This window comes from Carassius auratus, chromosome 34 (genome assembly GCF_003368295.1).
Source record: "Carassius auratus strain Wakin chromosome 34, ASM336829v1, whole genome shotgun sequence".
In the NCBI taxonomy this organism is placed as follows: Eukaryota; Metazoa; Chordata; class Actinopteri; order Cypriniformes; family Cyprinidae; genus Carassius; species Carassius auratus.
In genome coordinates this window covers 7,911,884-7,936,824 of record NC_039276.1, presented here as the reverse complement: position 1 = coordinate 7,936,824, position 24,941 = coordinate 7,911,884, and the positions used below count along the sequence as shown (strand labels likewise).

General features: G+C 37.9%; 1 protein-coding gene across 2 annotated transcripts in view; it reads left to right on the top strand.

Annotated features, from left to right (window-relative positions):
* LOC113053064 (zinc finger protein GLI2-like) overlaps positions 1-24,941 on the top strand; it is a 66,961-nt gene that overhangs the window by 38,052 nt on the left and 3,968 nt on the right. The window contains exons 3-12 of one of the 2 annotated variants that reach the window (XM_026217722.1): positions 1,376-1,478; positions 7,634-7,833; positions 10,130-10,306; positions 17,823-18,024; positions 18,133-18,331; positions 19,378-19,488; positions 20,432-20,560; positions 22,929-23,078; positions 24,082-24,246; positions 24,371-24,652. In XM_026217722.1, the coding sequence (XP_026073507.1) occupies positions 1,376-1,478; positions 7,634-7,833; positions 10,130-10,306; positions 17,823-18,024; positions 18,133-18,331; positions 19,378-19,488; positions 20,432-20,560; positions 22,929-23,078; positions 24,082-24,246; positions 24,371-24,652 (1,718 nt within the window). Of the gene's footprint in view, positions 1-1,375; positions 1,479-7,633; positions 7,834-10,126; positions 10,307-17,822; positions 18,025-18,132; positions 18,332-19,377; positions 19,489-20,431; positions 20,561-22,928; positions 23,079-24,081; positions 24,247-24,370; positions 24,653-24,941 lie in introns of both variants that reach the window. The other variant, XM_026217721.1, reaches the window with a different exon arrangement.

Sequence of the window (24,941 nt, the reverse complement as noted above, 5' to 3'; positions counted from 1 at the left end):
TCGTGCCAAAATATTGTGCACAAAACTGCAAAACCCCATACTGTTTGATATCTTCCTTAGTCTTGAATCAGAATAATGCATGCTTGAGAGCCGTGGTGATGGTTGGCGTGAGATTGGCAGCTCTGGAATGCTGACTCATACAGGTCTCCTCTTGATGGGCCCCTGAGAGGCCCTTGCGGCCCTTCCCCACCCTCATCTACCCTCATCTCCACACAGGTAGAGATAATGATCTGAGGACTTTACCCCATAGTCTTTGTTCTCAGGTCAGACCTGACTCACTGGTGCACATGATGCCCAAGAATTTTAATACAGGCAGGGAATGGGCACAGACAGGCACGCACAGCAGAGGAGGAGGCCATCCGAAAATAGCCTTAGGAGCTCATTAAGAGCAAATAGTAATAATAAATGCACATTTAAGAGGCAGACAGTAAACTCTATTTAGTGCTTACTCAAAAATCTATAACCACCACCTTAAGTAAGTCCAGTCATTAATGAATGCATGTTGTCTTTTACAAGACCCCCTTAAAGCAATCAACCTTTTTATGACAGGAAGGGCATGTTTTGGCTCTTTTTTTTAGCCCAGACAAATGAAAACTCATCATGTGAAACTGTAATCCACACGTACATTTAAGACCACTAATATTGAGGAAACGTCTGTAAGTTTTCAATTATCTTGGAGATGAGAGGAAAAGATTCTAAAATCTTCTGCTTTGCTGTCTACTGTGCTGTCACACATAGAGTTTGTCATTAGCATGCTGCTAACACTGTTCTCTAATGTGCTTAAAAATATATAGTACTTTGTGAACAAGTACATTTAAAAAAAGAATGTTCCATGTAATGTGGCTTGAATCAGGGTTATTATGGTTAACTCAAATTAAAACCTTAAAAAAACGTGTTATATGAAATAAACACTGACTGAAATAAAATAATTTAATAGATATAAAAAAATATATATATATGTATGTATATATATATATATATATATATATATATATATATATATATATATATATATATATATATATATATATATATATATATATATATATATATTTCAGCTAGTTGGCAAAAACTTTTCACATTTTCATTTTAACTTGATGTACTAAAATAACTAAAACTGGAAATAATAAATAATGATTAAAAACTTAAAAAGAACAAAAGCAAATAAAATTACAAAACATAACAAAATAAGCAAAACTTAAAAATTCAAAAGAGAATTTAAAATATATTAAAATAAATATATAGCACTAATTTTTTTATTGTATTTTATTGTATTATTTTGGAATATAGCCTTTGCACAAACAGCTATCTTATGTCGTAGTTTAGCCTTTATTGACATATTCGCCTTTCTTCTCTTCTGTCTTTGATTCCATAGCTCCTCACTTATTCTCAACTTTCCACACGCCGATTCCAATTGACCTGCGGCACTATGAGGGGAGGTACCATTACGAGCCACATCCTCTGCACCCCATGCACGGGTAAGTTTGTTAACTGCTTCGACATTCATCTTCTTCTCTTTTGCACTGATGGAGTTCTCATTATTCAAGAAAGACCCTGTTGAGTCATCTTCCATATAAAGCACACAGATCCAGAGCATGCCATTGTCAGGTCTTGTCCAGTACATCTGTTTGCCTTTTGCCTGAAAGATTGTTCAGATCTAGCTGTAGATGTGCAGCACATGGACAGCAAACGTCCAAGTAGTGAGAAACAAATGCCAATGTTTCAGTCAGTTTAATATCAAAGACAAAATGAGTGTTTAGTACAAAGCTGACAGAATGTTAGCATCACTCATCCTTGTAGTTTTTCATAGCCTTGGACAGCTTCTGTAAATCTGACATTAACTGAAATAATGTTGGCAAGTTTTGTTGTTTAAACCTGGAAACAGTCTTAGGATGAAAAAAAAACTATGCAAAATGAACCAGACAAACCAAATAATAAGTAATTCTTAAATTACACTATTTTTTGTTAACCTTTCACTATTTTGAATGTTAATTTTACACATCTATCTATCTATCTATCTATCTATCTATATATCTATCTATCTATGATATCTGTTTATCATATATAAACATCATGTTCATATATATACAAAGACTAACTTGTGAAACAAGCAGTGCAAATGTGCTTTTGCATTTAATATCACAGATAGCGATACATACTGCGCGAGCCCAGTGACAATTTATCCTAAGAGCTGAAGCAGCCAGAAAAAGAGTCTATGTCTATGTCTATGTACTCAGGCTCCTTTGATTAATGTGACTCGGCCTTGACAGAGGCCCCCTAATTCATCAAGACCCTGATTTAGCGGTCCTTTTCACTGCCTGTGTCCAATTCACTTAATTGCATGTATATTGCACAGCAAATTAAGCACAGTGTTATTTTTGGAGGTGTATGGCAAGGGTCTGAAATGGGGAGCGGACCCTATAGAATGATTCATGGTATGTGTGTTTTATGTTATCAGTTAGGATAGACATCTTTGCTACATATAAACATAGCTGTTAGAGGATTTCAGAGATAAATATTAGCAAAAATAAAGAATACCATTACAATGTGTTGCTTGGAAATGAAGGTGGAACACAAATACAATGCCAGCACTTTTTCTAAAATTAACTGGCAATTGTTTGACTTGTGACCTGCTGATTAAAACAGTGGTTTCTGTATATTCAGATATCCCAAAAGAAGCCTTCCATACCAATCAAACCTCTCGCCGTACACATAAATAATAGAGACTTTACCAATTTTGAAGATGAATGTCTAAATCTGGAAAGCATCCAGAATCTAGCTTTCCTTTCCCAGAACCTCAATGACAGCAGAGTGAATGAGGAAAAAACCCATCCTCCCTTATTCACTCACTAGTGTTTTTCTTTTTGGAAAATAGTTTCGGATTGCAGTGGTATTGAGAACCGCCCAACAATTTTTTTTTTTTTTTCAGACCAATGTACTAACAGAAGTTGTCCAATTTGATTAGTGTTTCTGTGCAGTGAGGGGCAACTTTGCACATATCTTTTTGGTTAATGTGATGATAATTTAGATTTTACACTCCTGCTGGGTTCACAGATTTGCATATTGAAGTTAATGCATGTTTGCAAAGTTTGGACATGCAGTAATACTGCACAGAAAGGGAGAGACTGGAGAGCATGCCTCGAGTTTGGAAAAGTTTCCCATGCCAGTGGCAGTTAACTGTCTCTGTGGGATAAGATGTGATTCATCTAAATCAGAGCACCTGACCAGGAACACTGTTAAGATGTTTCATACTGATATTCTCACTGGACTAAGCAGGGAATATGCATGTACTAGATATTTCCACAGAAACTGCTTAATGAAAGCACATATTGTCAAAATAAAACAATTCATATGAACTGAAGGGGTAGAATATATGAAGTATACTGAATTTATATACAAATAAAAGATGTAGATAAATATACAGTATACAGAAACAGTACCTTCACTGCACAAATATTAATACATCACTTATTGTCGGAAAGGTGGCTGCCACTTCTTTTATTAATGCAGACACTAAAATAATTTCAAATGGAGTTATTGTGTTGTGTTACTATTGGAAGGTACCACCCATGGTGCAACAGTAGAAGACTGCTAAAATGACAGGTAGCTATTAAGAAGAAGCTCTCTAAATGCACCATGACATACCCTGTCTATGACTAAGGTCTCCTTAACCATTCAAGTACCATCTTGTCAGAGAGAGGGCGTAACAACAAGACCTCAGTTATCATTCTTGTCAGTAGAGGCCCTCTTTTTCTTATCCCTTGACAGGTAAAGTTGTAAATAATGGGTCATTATTGAGGATTCAAACACCCTGAGCAGTTTTTCTGATTTATTTATACGTTGACTTGTTGTCTTGTCGTCTTGTCAATTTTGACTGTCTGGCAATCACCGAGAAATGTGAGAATGTACCCAAAACTGGGTTAATATGTTTTTGTATATTTAGGAGTTCTCTCTTTCTGTTGTTGGTATACTTTCCCATATTCGTGCAAATATGGCAGGAAAGACTTCAAAAATTGCTGAAAAAGAGGTGCTCTACCAACAGAAGAGGCGGTGCAACCAAAATTCAAAAAGACATGACAATAAGAAAAAGTGCAACCCTCACTCTTGAAGAAATCCAACTTCACTGGTTAAAATACATGTGACGTTTAGGCCATTATCCAGGCCTTCATCAGACATTAAGACCAGCAGTAACAAACTTTGCTTATACATTCTTGAAATCAGCAACAGGTGTGCTACTTTGCCACTTAGGGGATTGGCTTCCAAATAAGACTGAAAAAAAGTAGATCAGTAGAACATACCATAATCAATTTCTTGATTGAAACCTTTGGGAAATAATGTTTCTTAAGTAAAAATCCAAAAAGTCTTCCTGGGTCTCCCAGTCTTCCTATTGGGTTTCCAAACTTTTATGAATTTTAGGCAATGTGTAAAACCTTCAAAACCATTGTAAACATTATTTGTATGCATTATATATGTATTGACATCTGTTTATCTTCAGCTTGTGACACTGTAACCAATGGTCACTATAATTACAACCGTGCTGACATTTTCTTTGGTGATGCCATCTGTTGTGATACTGTTGTCAATGGTCAAGATGGCAACCAAAATCACACGCTTATGTGGCCGCATACAGATAACAAATCTTTACTGGCAGTTTGCAAAATCATAGCACTATTGCAGGCGAATATTAATTTTGAGCACTTGCTCCAGCCTTCCCCCCTTTCCACAAATGGGGGGGAGGATTTGGTGGTTTGTGTATGGCGAGTCTGTTTTCTTTCAGCTTCTCAAGAACAGAGACGTCTTTATGGCTATCCTTTCAAGGAGGCTGATGGCAGAAAGTTGGCAACAGGACAAGCTTGGTAGTCTGCAGGCGTTTACTGGAAACTGAGCACGACTCAGGCAGGGTGCAAGTTGGCCTCAAAACAGAGATGGTATAAATAAGAGACTGAGATGAAGCCAGACTGTGCCAAGCATAATGCATCTGATACCCGCCGCTCAGATAGTCACTGTAGGCTTTGCTCACATCTTATTAAAGGTACACAAAAACTGTTTATCCATTTTGGAAAAATGCATGTATTAAAGCAATGGTTTCAAATTCTGTCATCATTATCTCATCCTCATGCCATTTTAAACCCATAGTCTTTCTTCTGTGCATTTGCAAAAGGAGGTGGCAATAACTTCTCTTCAGAATCTCTTCAACATCTCTTATGGAGTCATAAAATTGCTTTGTGTGATGAACAGACCAAAATTTAAGTTATTTACTAAAGTCACTGAACTTAACACACTCACACATACACACTCAAATCTCATTTTGTACCAGTTGAATATGCACATATGCATCATAAATAATTACAAAACAAAAAATAACCAATGATATTTGGCATCATCAAACTACTGTAGTATTGATTTCATATTTTAAGATTTTTAAATGAATAGCTACTTAAATTTCAGTCTGTTTCCCACACAAAGCTATTGTACAGCTCAAACATATTTAAAATTGAGTTATTTTAACTACTTTTATAGTACATAAATGGTACTTTTAGTCAGTTTTTGAAAAACTGGTCATTCTTTACTTTTACTGTATGCCAAATAGCGAAATGCAACTTTCTGTGCAATCTGCAATCCTCTTCATTCAAATGTCAACGATATACACTTTCATAAAAGAAACATGCCCCTCTCATTGAGGCAAAAGCTTTTTTTCTTTCCCATTGAGTACGGTCTAATCTTACTTGAAACAAAATGAATGTGAAGCTATAGTTGTAGCCTGCTTGCCATCAAATCTCCAGAAGAACCGACCATCCCCCTGCAATTTGCAGCCCAAGCGCAGAACACACCCTTGTGGAACGCAGGCTCTGATTCATACGCATGGTCATTTCCTCTCCCAGTGGAAAGTAAAGTAGTATGGGGACATAGATGGGTCTGCTTTATACAACACTGTCTGACATCCCCTCTGTGTTCAAGAGCACTCCATTTAGGGACTCGACTGCAACAAAAGAGCTCTCTGGGATACTTGCTTCTGATTGGTTAATCACAGCATTAGCCACTCAGAATCAGTTTGTTGTTATGGTCCATATCACATTTTTGGGTTTATTTTACAATAATTACTTTTTCTTTCAGGATCTTGGTGTAGCTCCAAGATTATGGTGAAAGCAACACCAAGGTAATGGGTTTGATTCCCAAGGAATAAATAAACGTTAAAAAATTACAGTTTGAATGCAATGTAAGTCGCATTGGATAAAAGCATCTGCCAAATGCATACATGTACTAGTAGGACCTCAGATTCTGATCTTGCTCTTGGCCAGGTGTTCAACCACTGTACATTAACATGCAGTTGAGGGAACCACACACAAACATCTCTTCAAACATCTCTCTGATTCAGAAGATCAGACTGTGTACTCTACTTTCAGGAAATGTTAGAGTTACAGCTGCCTCCTGGCTGATGTTTTTTGAACTAGAGTGCGGGAGGCGTAGATACCTGCCAAGACATGACACATTTATATCCTCACCATGACCTGTGGGCTATCTGTGAACTTCTGCTCCACTATCTTGTTTTACACATCAGTTTCTTTAAACAGTGTCTGAGAAATAGAAGGGGTAGTATTAAGCAGTCTCATCATAACATTTCAGGCTTGTGAGTCTTCAGAGACGTCCATCCTACACAGACATTACAACGACCATGTAATGGCACTCTCAGTCTGGACTTGTTCAGTGCCTCAGATTTAAAAGGAGGAGTAGCTTGTCTACATTTGCGAATCATGAAAAAAACATGACCGGTTTCACAGTTCACATTGATGCCAAACCCAGTCTGTGAAGGCCCTTTGAGCCAGTTAATACTGTCAACTGACCTGAACATACCAGAAGGGAGCCAGACGACTACAGGGGACATGGGCAAGGGATTTGTGGCATCATCTAAAAAGGAAACTCAATGTATCGTGCAACATAAAATCAAGATTATGCTTTGAGGAAGTAAATGGTCATTTTTGATTTCCTGGTGACTGTAATAATGACTTCTGAGCTTGTTTTAAGTTAAATAATTAACAGTGAAGAAGATTATCATGACATTAAAGGGATACTCCACCCCAAAATGAAATTTTTGTCCCATAGACTGCCAAGTAAGTTACACTGTCAAAGTCCAGAAAAGTATGAAAGACGTCGTCAGAATAGTCCATCTGCCATCAATGGTTCAACTGTAACATTGTGAAGTGACGAGAATACTGTTTGTACACAAAGAAAACAAAAATAACGACTTTATTCAACAATTCCTCTTCTCTGTTTCTCTCCACATCACTGGAGAGCCATTTTGGAGGTTATGAGCTGAACGCAGGCAGCGTACGCTCTTCTGAGTCAGTCGTGCTACAAGGTTGCACTGTTTTCTTTCAAATCAAAGCGTAAATATACATAAAAAATGTATCTTTGTGGCTGTTTTCCGAAGACGAACGAAGCTTTAACAGGTTTGGAATGACATGGGGGTAAGTGATTAATGACAAAATTTTCATTTTGGGGTGGAGTGTCCTTTAAGTATTTACCGTGGACATAAATACCGTAATTACGCTACACTTAAGCACTTAAACTATGTGGCAGCTTATCTTTGTGTAAGGAACTAATTGAGGTCTTCTTTTTCTTTGTCTTTTGCTAGACCACATGGATTAGCTGGCAGTCCAGTTATCTCTGATATCTCGCTCATCCGACTATCGCCTCACACTGCATCTGGAGAGCCACACTTCAACCCACCTCACCCGTATGTCAACCCACACATGGAGCACTACCTGCGATCAGTCCACAGCAGTCCCACGCTCTCTATGATCTCCGCAGCACGAGGACTGAGCCCTCCTGACAGTGAGTCTCATACTGTTCCCCATGTACCACCATACACTACCATTCGTTATGATTTTTTTAATGTTTTGCAAGGTCACATTAAATTGATAAAAAGTGAAAGTACAGAACTATAATGTTAAGAAACTCTATTAAAAGAGTCCTGAAAAAAGTATCATGATTTCCATATAAATTGTAAGCAGCACAGCAGTTTCCAGTTTTCAGCATTGATAATAATAAGAAATGTTTCTTGAGCACCAAATCAGTCTTGACTAATGGCTTCTTAAAATTCAGCTTTGCTATTACAGGAATAAATTACATTATGAAAATTATAATAATAAATGTTTTTTTAAAGTGTAATAAAATGTTACAATACTATAAATGCTGCCTTGGCGAGCATAAAATACATTCTAAAACATTTTAACATCTTACTGACCCAAAATCTTTTAACTGGTATTGTATATTCAGACATATATTACATTTTCATTTACTTAGCCTCATGTTTTTCTGAATTTCAAAAAATATGTTGTTCCTTTGTGAAACGCCCCAAAAAATATTTTTGCAGAATTGGCTTGTTTTATCTAATAGAAGTGAATGGTGACCACTCTTCAAAAAGGACTCATGTGCTGTAATGCAAGTAATCTCAGGCCATATTATAACATTGTGTGAGGAAAGACAGACACTAGGCATTTTACAATACTTTTATTGTGCTTTTTGATGTTTTTTGCACTTGACAGTCCTGTGAAACCATTCAGAGTGAACATCCTATCTAGCATCTTATTTTATGCTTGAAAGAAAAAAGGAAGTCATAGGTTTGGAATGACATGAGGGTGAGTGAATTATATCATCTGGAACAGTCAAGGTATTTCTACAATGGCTTCCTAAAAACATGCTTCTTTGTGATGCTACCTGCATGCTGTTAGGTGACAGAAGAAATTCAAAAGAACTTTCGTATTATCTATTATGCCGGCTGAAAGTGGGTTTTATGTTTGTGGGGGTATGTCTGGAAGAAGGAATAAAAATATTGGTCAAGGAGGAAAGAAAGCTAATGGTTCCCACTCCTCCACAAACTCAAACAAAGCAATTTGGACATTTAGGATGCTAAAAAACTTTACTGTAGACCTGTTCTTATTTATGTAGGCCTGAATATGTAAAATGATGATTGTCAGAAAGAAAACATTTTACTAAAATCTCCCTTGCCAAAAGCCTGGGACAGGCGGCCCAAATCAGAGATAAGCCACCAAGCACAAAGTCTCAGCAATAATGGCTCTTCTTTCACACTTAAGCAATGTGGAATAGATTTGGTTGGTGATTAAATGGTGGTAGAGACAATGGAAAAAGTTGAGCTTGAGTGAGTCTAAATAAAAGCTAAATAGCCTGTTTTCATATACACCTTAATCCCAGCAGTTCACCAACACTTTTAAAGGTCTTGCATTAAAGCCATACGATTAATTCAATGATTTTCATAAACGTCCACACATTATACAATCAACTAATATCATGACAGAGCATCAGTCTTGCAGAAGTCGGTCATGTTCTCATGTTTAAAAGAAGGCCCATAAAAGAATCACTGATTAAGATTGGTGGAGATGTCCCCAGCCCCAGAGCAGTCTTCTGACTCATCGCTCCACCGCCTCAGGGCTTTTTCAGCTCCGGCCCCTGCCGCACCCCTCCTCACTTCGATTCTGAGCCCCTCTAGAGACGCAGTTATACGATCCAGCGAGCGTGGAGAAAATAAACGGCCTTGTTCTGCTATGAATCCAGCACAAACACAGGTCTGTTCTTTTTTAACCTCGCTGGGGCTTAATTGTTCCTGATAGAGCTGTTATGGTATGAATGGCCAAGCAGGCAAGAATGAGGTAGACCCCACCCCCCACCCCCAATCCTGAGTGTCCTATAACATAAGCAGCAAGGACTGAACTGCTCTTATGTCTTTGTCACAGGCGAGTGTAACGGAAATGACATAGGAGGCACTAATGGTTATCTGACCTAGGCAGAAAGAAAAATAAATATATCCATGGTATTTATTACCTTTGACACCTTTAGTCTGGGGTTTACTAGGTGCTGATGTTAACAAATGTACCTAAGTGTAGGCAAGGAGCTTAAGGGGAAGGAGAGAGTAGAGTGAGCTGCGCCACTTTTTAAACTATATATCTATGTGATAGAATTACATTTTTGTTCAGCAAGGTCAAAAAAACTGATCAAAAGTGATAAAACTTTTGCAGGGGATGGTACATCCAACACCCACCCTCCGCTACCCATATGTGTGTGTGTGTGTGACTGCTGAAATACTAAACTCTTCTCTTCTCTGTCTTAGCAGTGACCCACGAACACCTGAAGGAGCGGAGCTTGTTTGGCCTGCCCCCTCCCCCGCCAGGGGCCAACCCTTCAGAGTACTATCACCTCATCACCAGTCACCGAAGCCCTTATGGGGACCTGCTCATGCAGACGGGGGCCGCGGCTGCTCATCTTCCAGACTACATGAGCCCAGTGGACAGTGAGTTACACACCCTGAGCACAGCACCAACCCACATAAGTCATGGTCTAGTGGTTAGAGGGGGAGGTCGTGGCCTAGTGGTTAGAGAGTTTGACTCCTAACCCCTAAGGTTGTGGGTTCAAGTCTCAGGCTGGCAATACCACTACTGAGGTGCCCTTGAGCAAGGCACCGAACCCCCAACTGCTCCCCGGGCACCACAGCATAAATGGCTGCCCACTGCTCTGTGTGTGTGTTCATGGTTTGTGTGTGTTCACTGCTGCGTGTGTGCACTTTTGATGGGTTAAATGCAGAGCATGAATTCTGAGTATGGTTCACCATACTTGGCTGTATGTCACGTCACTTTATAATACATCCATACTGTCACCTTAAAGCTGTGTGATTTTTGTTTGTTTGCTTAAATGTTTGCTTCTGACCCCATTTAATGTGAAGAGACAGCTATAAGTAAGCCATGAGACTGATAATATAATATACATTTGTGACAATAATATCAAATCTGATCAATGTTAGCCACAAACATTGATATTAAAGAAAACATTTGTGCCAGATATTATCTGGTGAGGACTCTAGATTTATGCTAGACTTGAATCGCAACCGGAGACATTTCGGAATGCAGAAAGACACAAACTTGAATTAGCATAGCCAGAATCGTTTATGTTCACATACTTTCGTCAAGTCTGATCGAATACAGACTTCTTGTTCATATGGCAGCATGCAGTTAATACTCTAAATTATATTATTTTGTAATATATATTAAAAAAAAAGAAATTCTAAATCGCATTAATTGCAATTTCAGTTGTATAATTTGCCAACAAAAAATAATAATTTTATGAGTCAATGGCTCCCATAGGGCTCAGTTGTTGTTTTTTATTCGGACCCCAGCATCTCCAAGACTGTAAACACTGTGGCTTTGTGGTGATTTCAAAATATTGCTCTGTAGGTTTGAGTGGGCCAACATGTCAACTTCTAGTCTAATCAACGGTGTTCTGAGCAGGAATTCTTCCTTGTTTTTTTTGAGCAGTCTGGAAATAATTTTTAGTTTTGCTGTACTATGTGGTAGCACCTAAACTTTAGACTTCATCTTTAAAAAAAAAAATGTTTGTTAATATTTTGAATGGTTTTCAAAATATTTTCAGTTTTCACTTTAGTTAGTTTTAGTAATTTTTTGAAAAATGTTCCCCTTGGAAACTAAAATAAAAATAATAAAAAAAATAGCTGAAATTATTTTATTTCCATTAACAATAATGTTTATTGTTGGTTGGTTTAAATGGTTTAAATTGTTCTTTGGTTTAACAATAATAACCCTGGCAAGTACAAGTAGCTAACTAATTTTTTACAGTCTGCAAAAATCAATTTAGTAAAATTTGTATTAAAGAAATTAGTTTGCAAGCTTTCCACATCAAAGAACAACTCTTTCGATCTTCACCTGTGTATAAAACATGACTCACATGGAAAGCGCCTGTAAACATGAGCCATTTCAACAATTTATGAGGCATTTCTGTCATGGCCTCTAATTCAAATTGGGCTGCAGGTGTGATGTGTTATTATAAGTAACATTCAACTTTCCTCCAACCTCACCTTAAAAGGGAAATACAATGTTTTTGCAGTGGCTGTAATGCCAGGTCTTTCATGTCTGTTCTTTGTTTTCAAGGATGTGTTATGGCAGTTATGTACCCACTTCTGCTTCTTTGTAATGTGATCCAATTAGTCATGTAATGGACTATGCAGTATGCTCTTGATCTTGTAAGGTCCTGATTACACCTGGTGTAATAATGTGGCATTGTTAACAGCTGCCCAGAGGGTCGCTATTGCATGTCATTGCGTAATGTATAGGGGTAAACTAGGGCGAGCAGGTTGCAGGTCTCATGGTGCCAAGCAGGTTTTCGGCTCTCATCCAGAGTTTCGAGGAGACATACAGTGTTGTGAATGGGTATCACTGTAAGAGAGGATGAAGGGGAAGTCAGTGTAGGGTGTCTGCTCAGGAAACTTGCGATTGTAAATAATCAAGCTGGCATGCACCCTTCCCTTGATCCAGTCCAGCCACCCACAGTAACTCTTAGTGCCACAAATCCACACACCCTCTCAAATCGCAATCCCAATTATTTCCAATCACTAATCAAACACCAACTTCTGCATTTTTATAACCGTAATGAGTTGGTCATGAGAGTTTCTGCATTTCTGACCACTAACGCTGGCCGCCGTGGAGCTGACTGCCCACAGTTTGTGTAGCGAGGCTTGTTACCTCAACAGCGCAGGGCTTTCTCCTTCCCGGCTCGAGTCTTTGGCCTTCTCCTCCACCTAGATTGATGTGGTCTCACTCTCTGGGCACTCAGGTGTTCACGGCTCTCCACACCAACCCACAGACACAGGGCTTTCATTGATTGCTGGTGTCAGCTCATGGTGTGGTGGCATAAAGCAAGCCCTTTAGTAGAGCAAAGCCCTGATAAATATGCATTGCAGAGCTTAGCGTTTGTCTTGGAATGGTGTGGCGATAAAATTTGTATGCGTATTTAAAAATCAATTTATGTTCTAATAAATTCAGCAGACCCACCACAAGAGTCAGTGTTCAGCATGCACAAAGTGGCCCTCTTGTTTTTTCCCTTCATGATTCCCATTTGCCCATTAGCTGACTTGGAGAGAGTAGGTTTAGGATTTTCCTGTAAATGGTGATCGTTGAAAATGTGCACATGGAAAGTCTGTCCGGCTTGTCATTAGAACCAACATGTGCAGTACTGTACATTTATTTTTGGACGTTCTGCAGTTTTACATGCACTACTGTGTCAAACTGAGACTTTAACTGGAGTCATGCGACATTGAAAAGGTTGTTACAGACTTCACTGTACGGCAAAATAAGCATTCTGACATTTCACACAGCTGTAAACCTCATGGTTTCTACAAATTCCACTTTGCATAAAAGCCACATATAAGACCTCATGTTATATATATATATATATATATATATATATATATATATATATATATATATATATAATACACACACTCACACAGACACATATGAATTGTAACCACATGAGTGAAATTTTTTTATATATATTTTTTAATCAAATCTCAGCATTTGTTATGCTATAAGTATTTTTTTTACTTATGTTTGTTTTTTATTTTTAAAGTGTTTATTTTATAATGATATTGTTATTATATTTTTTACAATGAATATATAGTTAAAATATAATAAAATTATATTTGAAATATATATATATATATATATATATATATATATATATATATATATATAATTTTATTTACAAATAGCTTTTATATGTAGTTTTTTTGTTATTTAAATAAACAATTTCTACATTTATTTTTTTATTTATCTATATTTAATTAATATGTACTTATGTTTTTACAAACAATTTGAAAAGAATATATATAATGAAGTGAATCCTGACATTTTTCACTCTTGCAGTAGCTCACATGCACAGACTTTGGCGCTGATAGCGGTAATTAAAACAAATCTCTTGTCATTAAATATGCTTACTATGTATCTCCACATCAGTCATCCATGTCTATAAAGGTAAGATTAAACTCTAAAGATGTAAGAATGATGGATCATCACCTCGTTTTGAATTTAAATCCAAAAAGCTTTGAATACATGTAGCTGACTCCTGTGGATCACTGCATCTCCTGCCAGTGATGTGAACGCCAAACGCATTTGCCCGAACAGGCCCCAAAATAACAAATAGCAGCAGACAATGAAAGGAGTCGGCGTCGGCTATGAGTGCATGTCTTGCTGAAACGCTCCATTGCTGTGCCAAGTGCATGTGCATGCCAATGCCGTGCACTTAACATGTTAATAATGGTCTCCGCCTGACAGGGCGACACGCTGATTGAAAGCGCATTCGCCACTAGAACAACACAGCCTCATTTCCCCATCACACCCTGATGGGTTTTTACTCAATGGGCACGTTCCTTAGGCCCGCTTTGTGTGCTTTAAGTGAATCGGTTGCGCATGCAATGTTATGAAAAGTCTCACTCAATGCTTCTCAATAGGTGAGATGAGAAATGCTGGCCTTACGCCCTCTGGATGGATGAACACGTGAATAAATAAATCACCACAGCCTCCGGCTCACAGCCAGACTCTGCCTGATACCCAAAACAGCAGGATAATAGGTTGAACAGCCCTCTGTTTCAGTTCAGCTCTGCTTCTGCTCTCTGTGTTGAAGTGAAGAGGTCTGCAGCACCTAATTGAGTTGCTTACACAGGAATGCTTTAAGATTATGAATGGAAAGAGAAGGAAAACAAATCGTTTGTGTGGCATAGCCAGCGGGGAACAGTTTAAGGTCCCTTGATAATAGCTGCTGCCAAAGTAAACGTCTGCTGTCCGACTGCAGGCAGGACTGTTTGGGAGAGGAGGTTTGGCGTAAAGGGAGGGAGTCTTGTACACAACAGACGCTAGCACAAGGCACTGCTGTTTCTCTCTCATTGTGATTGCCTGGTGCTCAAGTACACATATATTATTTATTGATTTATTTAGTCAAATTAATTTTTTGTAATGTGCAGCACTGCTATTCAAACACTTGAGTGGGTTGAGTTAGTGGGATTATTTATTTTTTTGTAATTAAGATTTTCATTTATTCAGTGATAACTAAGTGACAACAAAGACTTTTTTATAAAATATTTATTTTTTTCAGTGAATGCTTTTCTTTGGAATTTTCTATTCATCAGAAAAACCTAAAAAAAAACATTTTCCACTTGTAACGTCCTCATATTTCAGAATGTCCTTTATAAACTATATATACACTACTGTTCAAAAGTTTTTTTTTTTAGAACTTTTATTCAGATTCAAATAAATGTTGTTCTTTTGAACTTTCTGTTCTTCAGAGAAGAACATATATATGTATATATATATATACATATCTCACATTTCGCCCCAAACATTAAGATGCACAATTGTTTTCAATATAAAAATTATAATAATAAATGTTTCTTGAGCAGCAAATCACATATGATTTCTGAAGTATCGTGTGACACTGAAGACTGGAGTAATGGCTACTGAAAATTCAGCTTTGTCATCTCAGGAATAAATTACATTTTAAAATATATTTACTGAAAACTGTTTTAAACTTCATAATATTACTGGTTCAGCCCTGGTGAGCATGGGAGGCTTATAAAAAAAGCATAAAAAAAACTAATATTTCCTGCCCCAAACTGTTGAACCATAGTATATTGCATAATTAAATTATTCACTGCATACTATTTATTTTTATTCTGGTATTTATTTTTTTATTGATTCCCAAAAGGAAATTAAAGAAGAGAAGGAACATAGGAATAACACCCTTTTTCTGGCATCCCAATAAAAACATCAGAGCAGATGCCTAATATAATTGCCTCTTTTGTAAACGTGCAGAAAACGACTATAATTATAAAGCCATACATCAGTCCAGATCCTCATTTAGAAGCACCTTCTCCTTTCCCCCATTCCCTGTCCCACAGGGTCGACAGAGCTGCCTGAACCAGCCTCTGCCACCACCACACAGCACTGCACATCTGGTTTAGCGCTCTCCCAGGAACCTGTGCACCCCTAAATTAGAGACACCGCCTATAAAAGCAGACCATTGCAGAGTGTGTGGGACTCAGCAGCTGAGGACGGGACAGACACTGCTACCCCCTGCTGTTCTCTTCACTCTGTGGGCAGTTCTTTGACAATCTACTAGGGTTTTTAGATAGATTTTTAGGTATCAAGAGACATTCTTTGCTTTTGTTTTTTAGTTCAACTAAATGAAAAACAAAGGTCAAGTTTCTTGTCATCCTGTGGTTTGCCTTCTGACCCCAGTCTTGCAAACTATTGCTGTTCCTCAATAGTTAATAGCACTAAATAAAACTTGACCGTCATTAAGTAGTCTTACTGAATGAATATACTATATAGTTCATCAAGAGTAGTAAGTTAACATGCTGATTTAAACATAGCCAGTTGTTGTTATGTTTTAATTCTGTTTGATGTAGTAGTGTAGAAATCACGTTTCACCTTTAAATGAAGCACTGAATGTGCATACAGGCTTTTGGATAACATTTCTAAATCTCATTCTTTTGTATTTTGCATAACAACTTATAATAGTTGCTGTTTGCAGTGTAGATTGAAACGATTAACGAATGGCTGGGGAGTAATGAACTGGTTGGAGGTTGCAGATTTGTGAGAGTTTGACAGGCGTCTGTTTGAAATGTCAGTGGAGGGTTTTTTGTGAGGTGTTTGTGTTTGTGTGTAGTTTAATGGTCCCATTACTTGTTTCCTGTTGAAGCACCTTTGCTGATGACCCCTGGAGGGCAGAAAGCCTCCTTGCCCGACTGCTGTTCTCTGTCCTCTTACACCAGGCTTAATGCGCAGCACCTGTTTACTACATCGCATGACACATTCTTTGTTTTTTTTTTAAATTTGATAATATTTCCCTTCAAAATGTTAGTCAAGATTTCTGCCTTCAAAAGGTTATAATGTGGTATGTTTGGGGAGGTAATTTTGTAATTTTCTGCCCTTTTTTCACCCCTAAAATTATCATGTGTGAACGAAGGTATTGTGATCATTTACAATATAGTTTCAATGGTTTATATATACACATGTCTGCATAGCACATTGAACTGAATGTGGTTGTGAATATAATCTACTGTTAAAAGATAAGATTTGTGTTGTTTATTTGGCAAGAAATTCAAAATTTAAGACAGCTAGGATGCATTAATTTATCAAAAGTGACGGTAAAGAACATGTTAAAAGTTTTCTATTTTTCTATTTCAAATACTGTACGTGCTGATCTTTTGAACTTTCTATTCTTCAAACTTTCTATTCATCAAACATTCTATCCATCATTTACACAAAAATGTTTCCATCATCAATAATACTAAAATAAATTTCTTAACCACCAAATCAACATATTAGAATGATTTCTGAAGGATCATGTGACACTAAAGACTGAAGCAACAGCTGCTTGAAATTTAACTTTCCCATCTCTCTCTCTCTATATAACATAATTTTAAATTGTAATAATATTTCATAATATTACTGTTTTTGCTGTATCTTTGATCAAATGAATGTAGTGAACAAAAACATTAGAAATCTTTTTTTAATGGTACTGTGAACAAATCTATCTTTCCTCTTTTTTTTTCTTTTTTGAAGACACAGATATGCATTTCATTGCTAAGTAAGCTTTTCAAAGTAGTTATTATAGTTATTAGTATTATAATAATCATAATTATTATTCTTGGGTCTTTGATAAACCTTTAAAAAATGTGTGGAGATAATTATCTGAGGAAAGACATAAAATATAGACTGTTCAGCATTCCACACATTATTTGGTAACTTATTAGCCTTATTTTCCTCCCAGATCAATATTGTTAAGCAGCATCTGTTTGGCATGCTTCAGAACAACCCATTGGGTGAGACTGGTATAATTAGGCTGATCAATTATGCACAGTGAGTTGTATGCAAGCCAGCATAGGAGTGATGCTGGAGATAAAGAGAATTGAATATCCATCTCTTTTAAGGTGAGAGTGAAAAAGCTTCTTTTCTCTTCAGTGTCCCGTTTCCCCAGTCCCAGACTGACGCCGAGGTTGAGCAGGAAGCGAGCGCTGTCCATCTCTCCAGTCTCGGATGCCAGCATCGACCTGCAGACCATGATCCGCACCTCGCCCAACTCTCTGGTGGCCTACATCAATAACTCCCGCTCCAGCTCGGCTGCCAGCAGCTCTTACGGCCACCTCTCCGTCGGGGCCATCAGGTACAGGAATGGCCATTTTCTCCCATCTGTGTTGATTTTCTTTCTGAATGTTTTTGCAGGTTGCCCATTATTTGTGATTTTTTTTTTCTTTCTCTTTTCATGTCTCAGTCCCTCCTTCACGTTTCCACATCCTATCACGCCAGTCGCATACCACCAGCTGCTGTCCCAACAGAGAGGTCTAAATGCGTTTGGACACACTCCCCCCCTCCTACATCCTTCTCCTTCCCTCAGCAGCCGGCAGACGCTGGTGGCAGCAGCTGCTCTGAATAACAACAACAGCGCCGACACCAACACAGACTCCAGCCAGGTGATTTTACAGAGATTTATGATTTCTATACATGTTTTATAAATGCTTCTATACACCTACATCTAGACTGAAGGTTCTTAAGATTTTGAGATACCTGGAGATTGTGTAATATAGTTTATATTTAAGTTAATAACATTAAGCAGCACAGCTGTAATAAGTTTCTTGAGCACCGAATCAACATATTAGAATGATTTCTGAAGGATCCTGTGACGGGAATAATTCAACTTTGCAAACACTGGGATAAATTACATTTCCAATTATATTAACATAAAAAACAGTTATTTCCAATTTTAATAATATTTCACTATATTGATGTTTTGACTGTATTTTTTTGATCAAATAAACGCAACCTTAGTGAGCATAAGAGACATCTTTCAAAAACATAAAAAAAAATGGTATTGTAAAATATTTAAGGATACATTAATAAATAATCATTCTTGTTGATACAGATAAACTGATAGTTATTTTCATGTTATGGCCAATAATTAATAACTGCCATTATAAATGTATACTAGTTTTTCAAAATAAATGAAAAATTAAACACTAGCAACAAAAATCAAATGCTACAAGTGCGTTTAGGCGTCACAGTACTCACCAGATTTTCATTCTGGATTTATTGGTGATCTCCAAATCACATACACGCACTATAGTTATGAGAAACACATTTCCCACACTTTTGAGCGAACCATGTCAAGGTTATTGAGTTATAGAAAACACAGGCCTCTGCCATACTGTAGTGGTTGGGAGGAAAGGCACCACTTTAACAGAGAGACTGCTTGTTCAGAGAGACTGTCTGGTGAATTATGAATCCATCTGAGGATCAAAGTCTGTAGCACTCTCTGGGTGTAATAATTTCTTCCTTTTCATATTTCCATCTGACAGATGCTCATAGTGCAGTCTAAACTGTTTAGTCTCTGCGGCGAGTTGCTTTGTGAAATATGGCATCTGGAGCCTGGTGCCTTTTTTAGGCGTGAAATCACCGTTCATGCCAGCCGCCAAACCGTCGACATGGTGGCTCCAATCTCTCTTCCCCTGTTCACTTGCAGAATGCTGGTGGAGACCCGGCGGTCAGCAGCACGGTCAACCCTATGATCTTCAAGAGGTCAAAGGTGAAGACTGAAGTAGATGGACCCCACCCCATCTCACCCGGATCTCAGGTCTGTGGAATCTCATCCACTTTGGTCACATTGAGGGTTTATAAGCTTCAAAATGGACTCCAAAGCACCATTAAAGTGTTATAGAATTGGTCTTTTTTTTTTTTTTTTTGGCTCATTTTCAGTTCTGTGACAGTGCAACGGTAAGATACATGAGGGGAGGTGCGCAGTGTGATTGGGGAAGATGTGAATTAATGAGAACACAGTAGTGGGACGGAGATAAACATGCTGTAGTCAGCATGGACCTTTTTCCAAACCCTTCAGATTTGAGGTTGATTGGAATGCAAGAAACCAAACCCAGAATGGTTTCAAAGAAACTATTATCAGTTGTTGCTTCAGTGCTCTTAACAACACTGATAAACATACCCTTGACTTTGACTGGATATCACACAAATTAGCATGTGGAAGGTGACTATATTACATCTGGCCGTGAAGCATTCTGTTCTCTCGCCACATTAGAGAGGTTTTGAACCATTTAAGTTTTAAGTTCATTAGACCTCAAAAGCATTCTTAACATTCCCCTTAAGCGAAACGAGGGTTGCAATATTGTGTTGGAAGTCAACCTGACCGCCAACATTAGTTCCCATCTGATTCTCAATAACTCAAGACCAGAATCAGCTCCCATAAGAAATATAAAACACTAATAAAATCTCTTTAATATCTAATATTTTCCCCTGAACCACAGTGAGATTAAATGGGTCATTGGGAGCCCTGTTTTTCAGATTTTTCTTCTGAGAAAAAGACTCAAATTTCTCATCAAATGATTGGAGCTACACTTTCCATTTCAGTTTTATAGTGCTATGCTCTTACTATATATCAGCTACATTTAACTCCATTCAGTTTCACCAAGCTAAAAAGCAACCACTGAGCTATAAAATATTCTTTTGACTGACAAGTATGATTTATTATTTGCAAATAAAGTTTACCAGCGCTGTTTCCTCTACAGGATCACATGGAGTTGCCAGAGGAACTTGATAAAGATGAATGCAAGCAAGAGCCTGAGGCGGTGTATGAGACAAACTGCCACTGGGAAGGATGTTCCAAAGAGTACGACACCCAGGACCAGCTAGTTCAGGTTAGTCACTATTTGGTTTCGTTTCATTTATTTTGAAATGTCTTCCATCTCTAAGTGCTGTTAACTTCCTTAACACAAAGGCTCTTTTTCAAAATCTTTTAAGCTGCCTTTGCTGTCTCCTGCCTATATAGATAGCATTCAAATTGAAATGTAACATCAGTAATGTCTCTACATACACATTCAAAAGTTTGATACATACAAATACCTAGAAACTTAAATTTTTACCATGGTATTAAGGTGCTTTATGTTTGGTTTTAGCTGTGGCATGGTATCATGGTCTAAATATATGCTACTATATTTGGGGAAGTCGTGGCCTAATGGTTAGAGCCTAATCGGACCCCTAACCAAAAGGTTGTGGGTTTGAATCTCGGGCCGGCAGAAATTGTAGGTGGGGGAGTGAATGAGCTTCGGGTGTGTGTTCACTTTGGATGGGTTAAATGCAGAGCATGAATTCAGAGTATGGGTCATGTCACTTTCCACTATGGAAGACAAATGGTTAGTTAATTTAACAAAACTATAACAGAATAATTAAATTTCACCATGTAAAAATGAGATTATTACAATTTTTACAAATGTTACTGTTTTTAATAATGAACATAAATTTACTATTGTCAACTCAAGGTAGTGTCATATGTGCATTTCTAAGAGACAAAAAGATGTAATGTTATTAATATTGCAGCCTGCATTGCAAAAGTCAAAAGTCAGGCAGCACAAACCTGTTTCATGATTTGAAACAATATCACTCAGAAGTTAATTTTATATAGATATTTATTTTGTTAAGGAAAAAATGCCTGAAAAAGTTTAAGGAATGCAACAACGCGCAGTGTTTGTCATGTTCTGACCATAAAAAGTCATTTAAAACCACAATCAATGGTCTGGTTTCTACAGCTTTCACATGTGATGCTCTAAAACACTGTCTAGCTAGGTTTTGGGACAGTTTTTGTCTTGAAATAGTCATTATGACTAAACGGAAACAAACACCAATTGCAAACAGCTTTCCTGCCTTTTTAAAGCTGTAAATAATTAGAAGCACTGCTCTTTGGACAAGTTTCTCATCGTCAGGTTTAGCCAGACTTGTAACTGATCCTTTCCTGTCACTGACACGTGTAGGGTTAATGAGCACGTTGATACCCGCAGAGGTGCCAAATGTGTTCATTTACGCACATATACCCTCATATGTGTAGCTTCTGCCCCTGTGCACCCTCTGACCTTTTTTTACCTTCCCTGAGGCCATGCAGTAAATCCGTCGTCATGCCAGCAGCTCTGGAGTGGCCCTCTCCACCTCTGACACCTCAGCTGCTCTGCCGGGTGTTATTAACAATCTGTGAGCCTCGATGTGACAGATACACTTGGGCCCAGAGTCAGACTCACTGCCCTGACAGGAACACACCGAGCCAGTCTGGCTCCTCATGAGACCTAGACCTGGAGCTCAGGAATCCTTTGGGGTTATGGATCAGTGGAATTGGGCTCCTGCCATTCTCCAATTCCAGAACAAGCCCAAACCAGTCTAAGCTGAGTCTAGCATGTGTTTTACGTTCTAAGACCCACATTAGCCTAAAATTGAAGGCAAAAACAAACATATGGTCTTAAGTAGTTGCAAGTGAATTGTTAGTTGGGATTACAAGATTAATGTTCATCACTACTCAGATTTCTGAGACACCTGATAAAGTGGTTTTGGAAAGCAAGAGCGAGTGTAAGGTGTAATTACAGTCAGACCAGACAAGATAAAGGAATCAGAACACACAGAGAGCCTGGTCTTCCTCCTTACACACCCTTTTTAGTCCTAAGGCTACAGTCTGAGCTCTCTGCCTGCAGTCTCTGCTTGCAAATAATATACCCAGAGAAACAAAATAATGGCATGGCGTTTGATATTTGTTTATGAGATCTTCCCTGAAGAACTTAATTGAGGATTATTTTAGGTGCTTTAGAGTAATACAAAGCAAGTGACTTTCATGGTTCACATTTTGTATAATATTATATGTATATTTACACATCATTCAAAAGTTTGGGGTCAGGAGTATATATAAAAAAAAAAATTGCTATTAATTATTGCTATTAAATATTAAACAGCACAGCTAACATTGATAATGAGACATTTTGAGCACCAAATCAGCATATTGGAATGATTTCTGAATGATCATGTGACACTGAAGAATAGATAAATGGCTGCTGAAAATTCAGCTTTGCAATTACAAAAATTTGTTTAATTTTAAAATATACTAAAATAGAAAAGAGTCATTTTAAATTGCAGTAACTACAGGTTTTACTGTGTTTTTTTTTTTTTTGCCAAACGTTATTACAAAAAAGGAATTACCCTTTCTTTGCATTATGGCATGACTTTCACATTGTCACTTTTCTCTACTTGCAGCATATCAATAATGACCACATCCATGGGGAGAAGAAAGAGTTTGTGTGTCGATGGGAGGAGTGCTCACGAGAACAGAAGCCTTTCAAGGCCCAGTACATGCTTGTGGTCCACATGCGCCGACACACTGGGGAGAAGCCCCATAAGTGCACAGTAAGTGATGCACCACTGCTCATCACGCCTACATTTCATTCTTAAATGACCTCACCGCTCCCTATTTATTTATTTTATCTGTTTCTGGACCCACAAGTAGAGCAAGTTATTGCTTTACAGAAATACATTTACATTTATTCATTTAGCTGACACTTTTATCCAAAGCGACTTACAATTGCTACATATGTCAGAGGTCGCATGCCTCTGGAGCAACTAGGGGTTAAGTGTCTTGCTCAGGGACACATTGGTGTCTCACAGTGGATTCGAACCCGGGTCTCTCACACCAAGGCATGTGTCTTACCCACTGTGCAAACACCAACCCAAAGTAGGCTTGTTTCGTATTTCAGCAGAACACCTGATTTTAAACAGGACACATTTTTAATCTCGGTTACTTTTACTCTCCTGAAACATCATGAAGGCATGCTGATCAGCTGTTTTGTGTCTCAATGTCAGTTTAAGTTGCTTGAGATCCTATTAAAAAGTGAACTTCCGAGCGTGCTGATTGGCAGGATGGAGACATAAATAAAGTCTGAGGAGAGGAAGGTGCCATGGGTGTTTATTCAATTTTAGTGAAGTTTAGTGAATACGATACAAGAACAGGCACCTGTGACTTAAATAGGCACTTTTTGTGCTTATCCAATGTGATCTCTTTTTACACCAATCTGTAATTATTCATGCAGAGGCTAAACTTATCTGAATATGAAAGCATTCTGTAACACAGAAGGTGGATCTTAATAATTGATGACATGGTCTGAACAAGCAAGATTTTCAGAAATATTGAAATATTGCCAGAAATCTTAGTAGTCCCAAAAAAAGGCTCCATTGTCTTTAAAGTAAAATATAATTTTGTATCTTGCCTTTAAATCAGGGCTGAAATGTAACCCAAATGTGTTCTTGGCGGTTTTTATTAGATTCACTCAGAAAGTTGTTTGATTTTAGGTTCAGATTGATGATAGCTGATGTAATGGTTTTCTTTTCTCTTTCTCTCACTCTCTCTGTCAAGTTTGAAGGTTGCTCGAAGGCTTACTCTCGACTGGAAAACCTCAAAACTCACTTGAGGTCCCACACAGGGGAGAAACCTTATGTATGTGAGCATGAGGGTTGTAACAAGGCATTTTCCAATGCTTCAGACCGAGCCAAGCACCAGAACCGCACTCACTCGAATGAGGTTTGAGCTTTCAACATCCGTTTCATTATGTGCATTTTGTTTCCTATCTCAAGACTATGACCAAGAGATTTGATTTAAGTCAGATTTGATTCCATTCTGAAAGCTATCTGTCACTCCTTTGCAGAAACCATATGTGTGTAAGTTCCCAGGCTGTACAAAACGCTATACAGACCCCAGTTCTCTCAGGAAACATGTGAAGACCGTTCATGGTCCAGAAGCACATGTCACTAAGAAGCAGCGTGGTGATGCACCACCTAAATCTCACCCTCCTAAAGGGAATGGAGAAAATGAGGCACACACAAAGCATGCAAGGGGAAGAACAGACGGGTCAGGGGAAGCCAACAGCACCACCCGAGGAGTGGAGGATTGCCAGCATGTCAAATCTATCAAGACGGAAAACACAGTGGTAAGAATAATTTTGTTCTTAATAAATTATTACTTCACTGATGAGATGTTCTGTCACAGATTATAACTAAAAGCAGTTTTATACAGCGTACGGTAAACACAAGTTCCCAGGTTTGTTTCATTGGGAGAGAGGAAGCACAAGATAATGAAAAAAAAAAGTATTTTTTTTTACTCTGGTATGTCATTGAACAGTCAATGTACTGTGTGAAATGCTCTTAATGCACAGTTTTAACTAATGTACTAACCATTCCCTAATCTAATATACTAACCCTTTTCTTTCCTCTTAACTA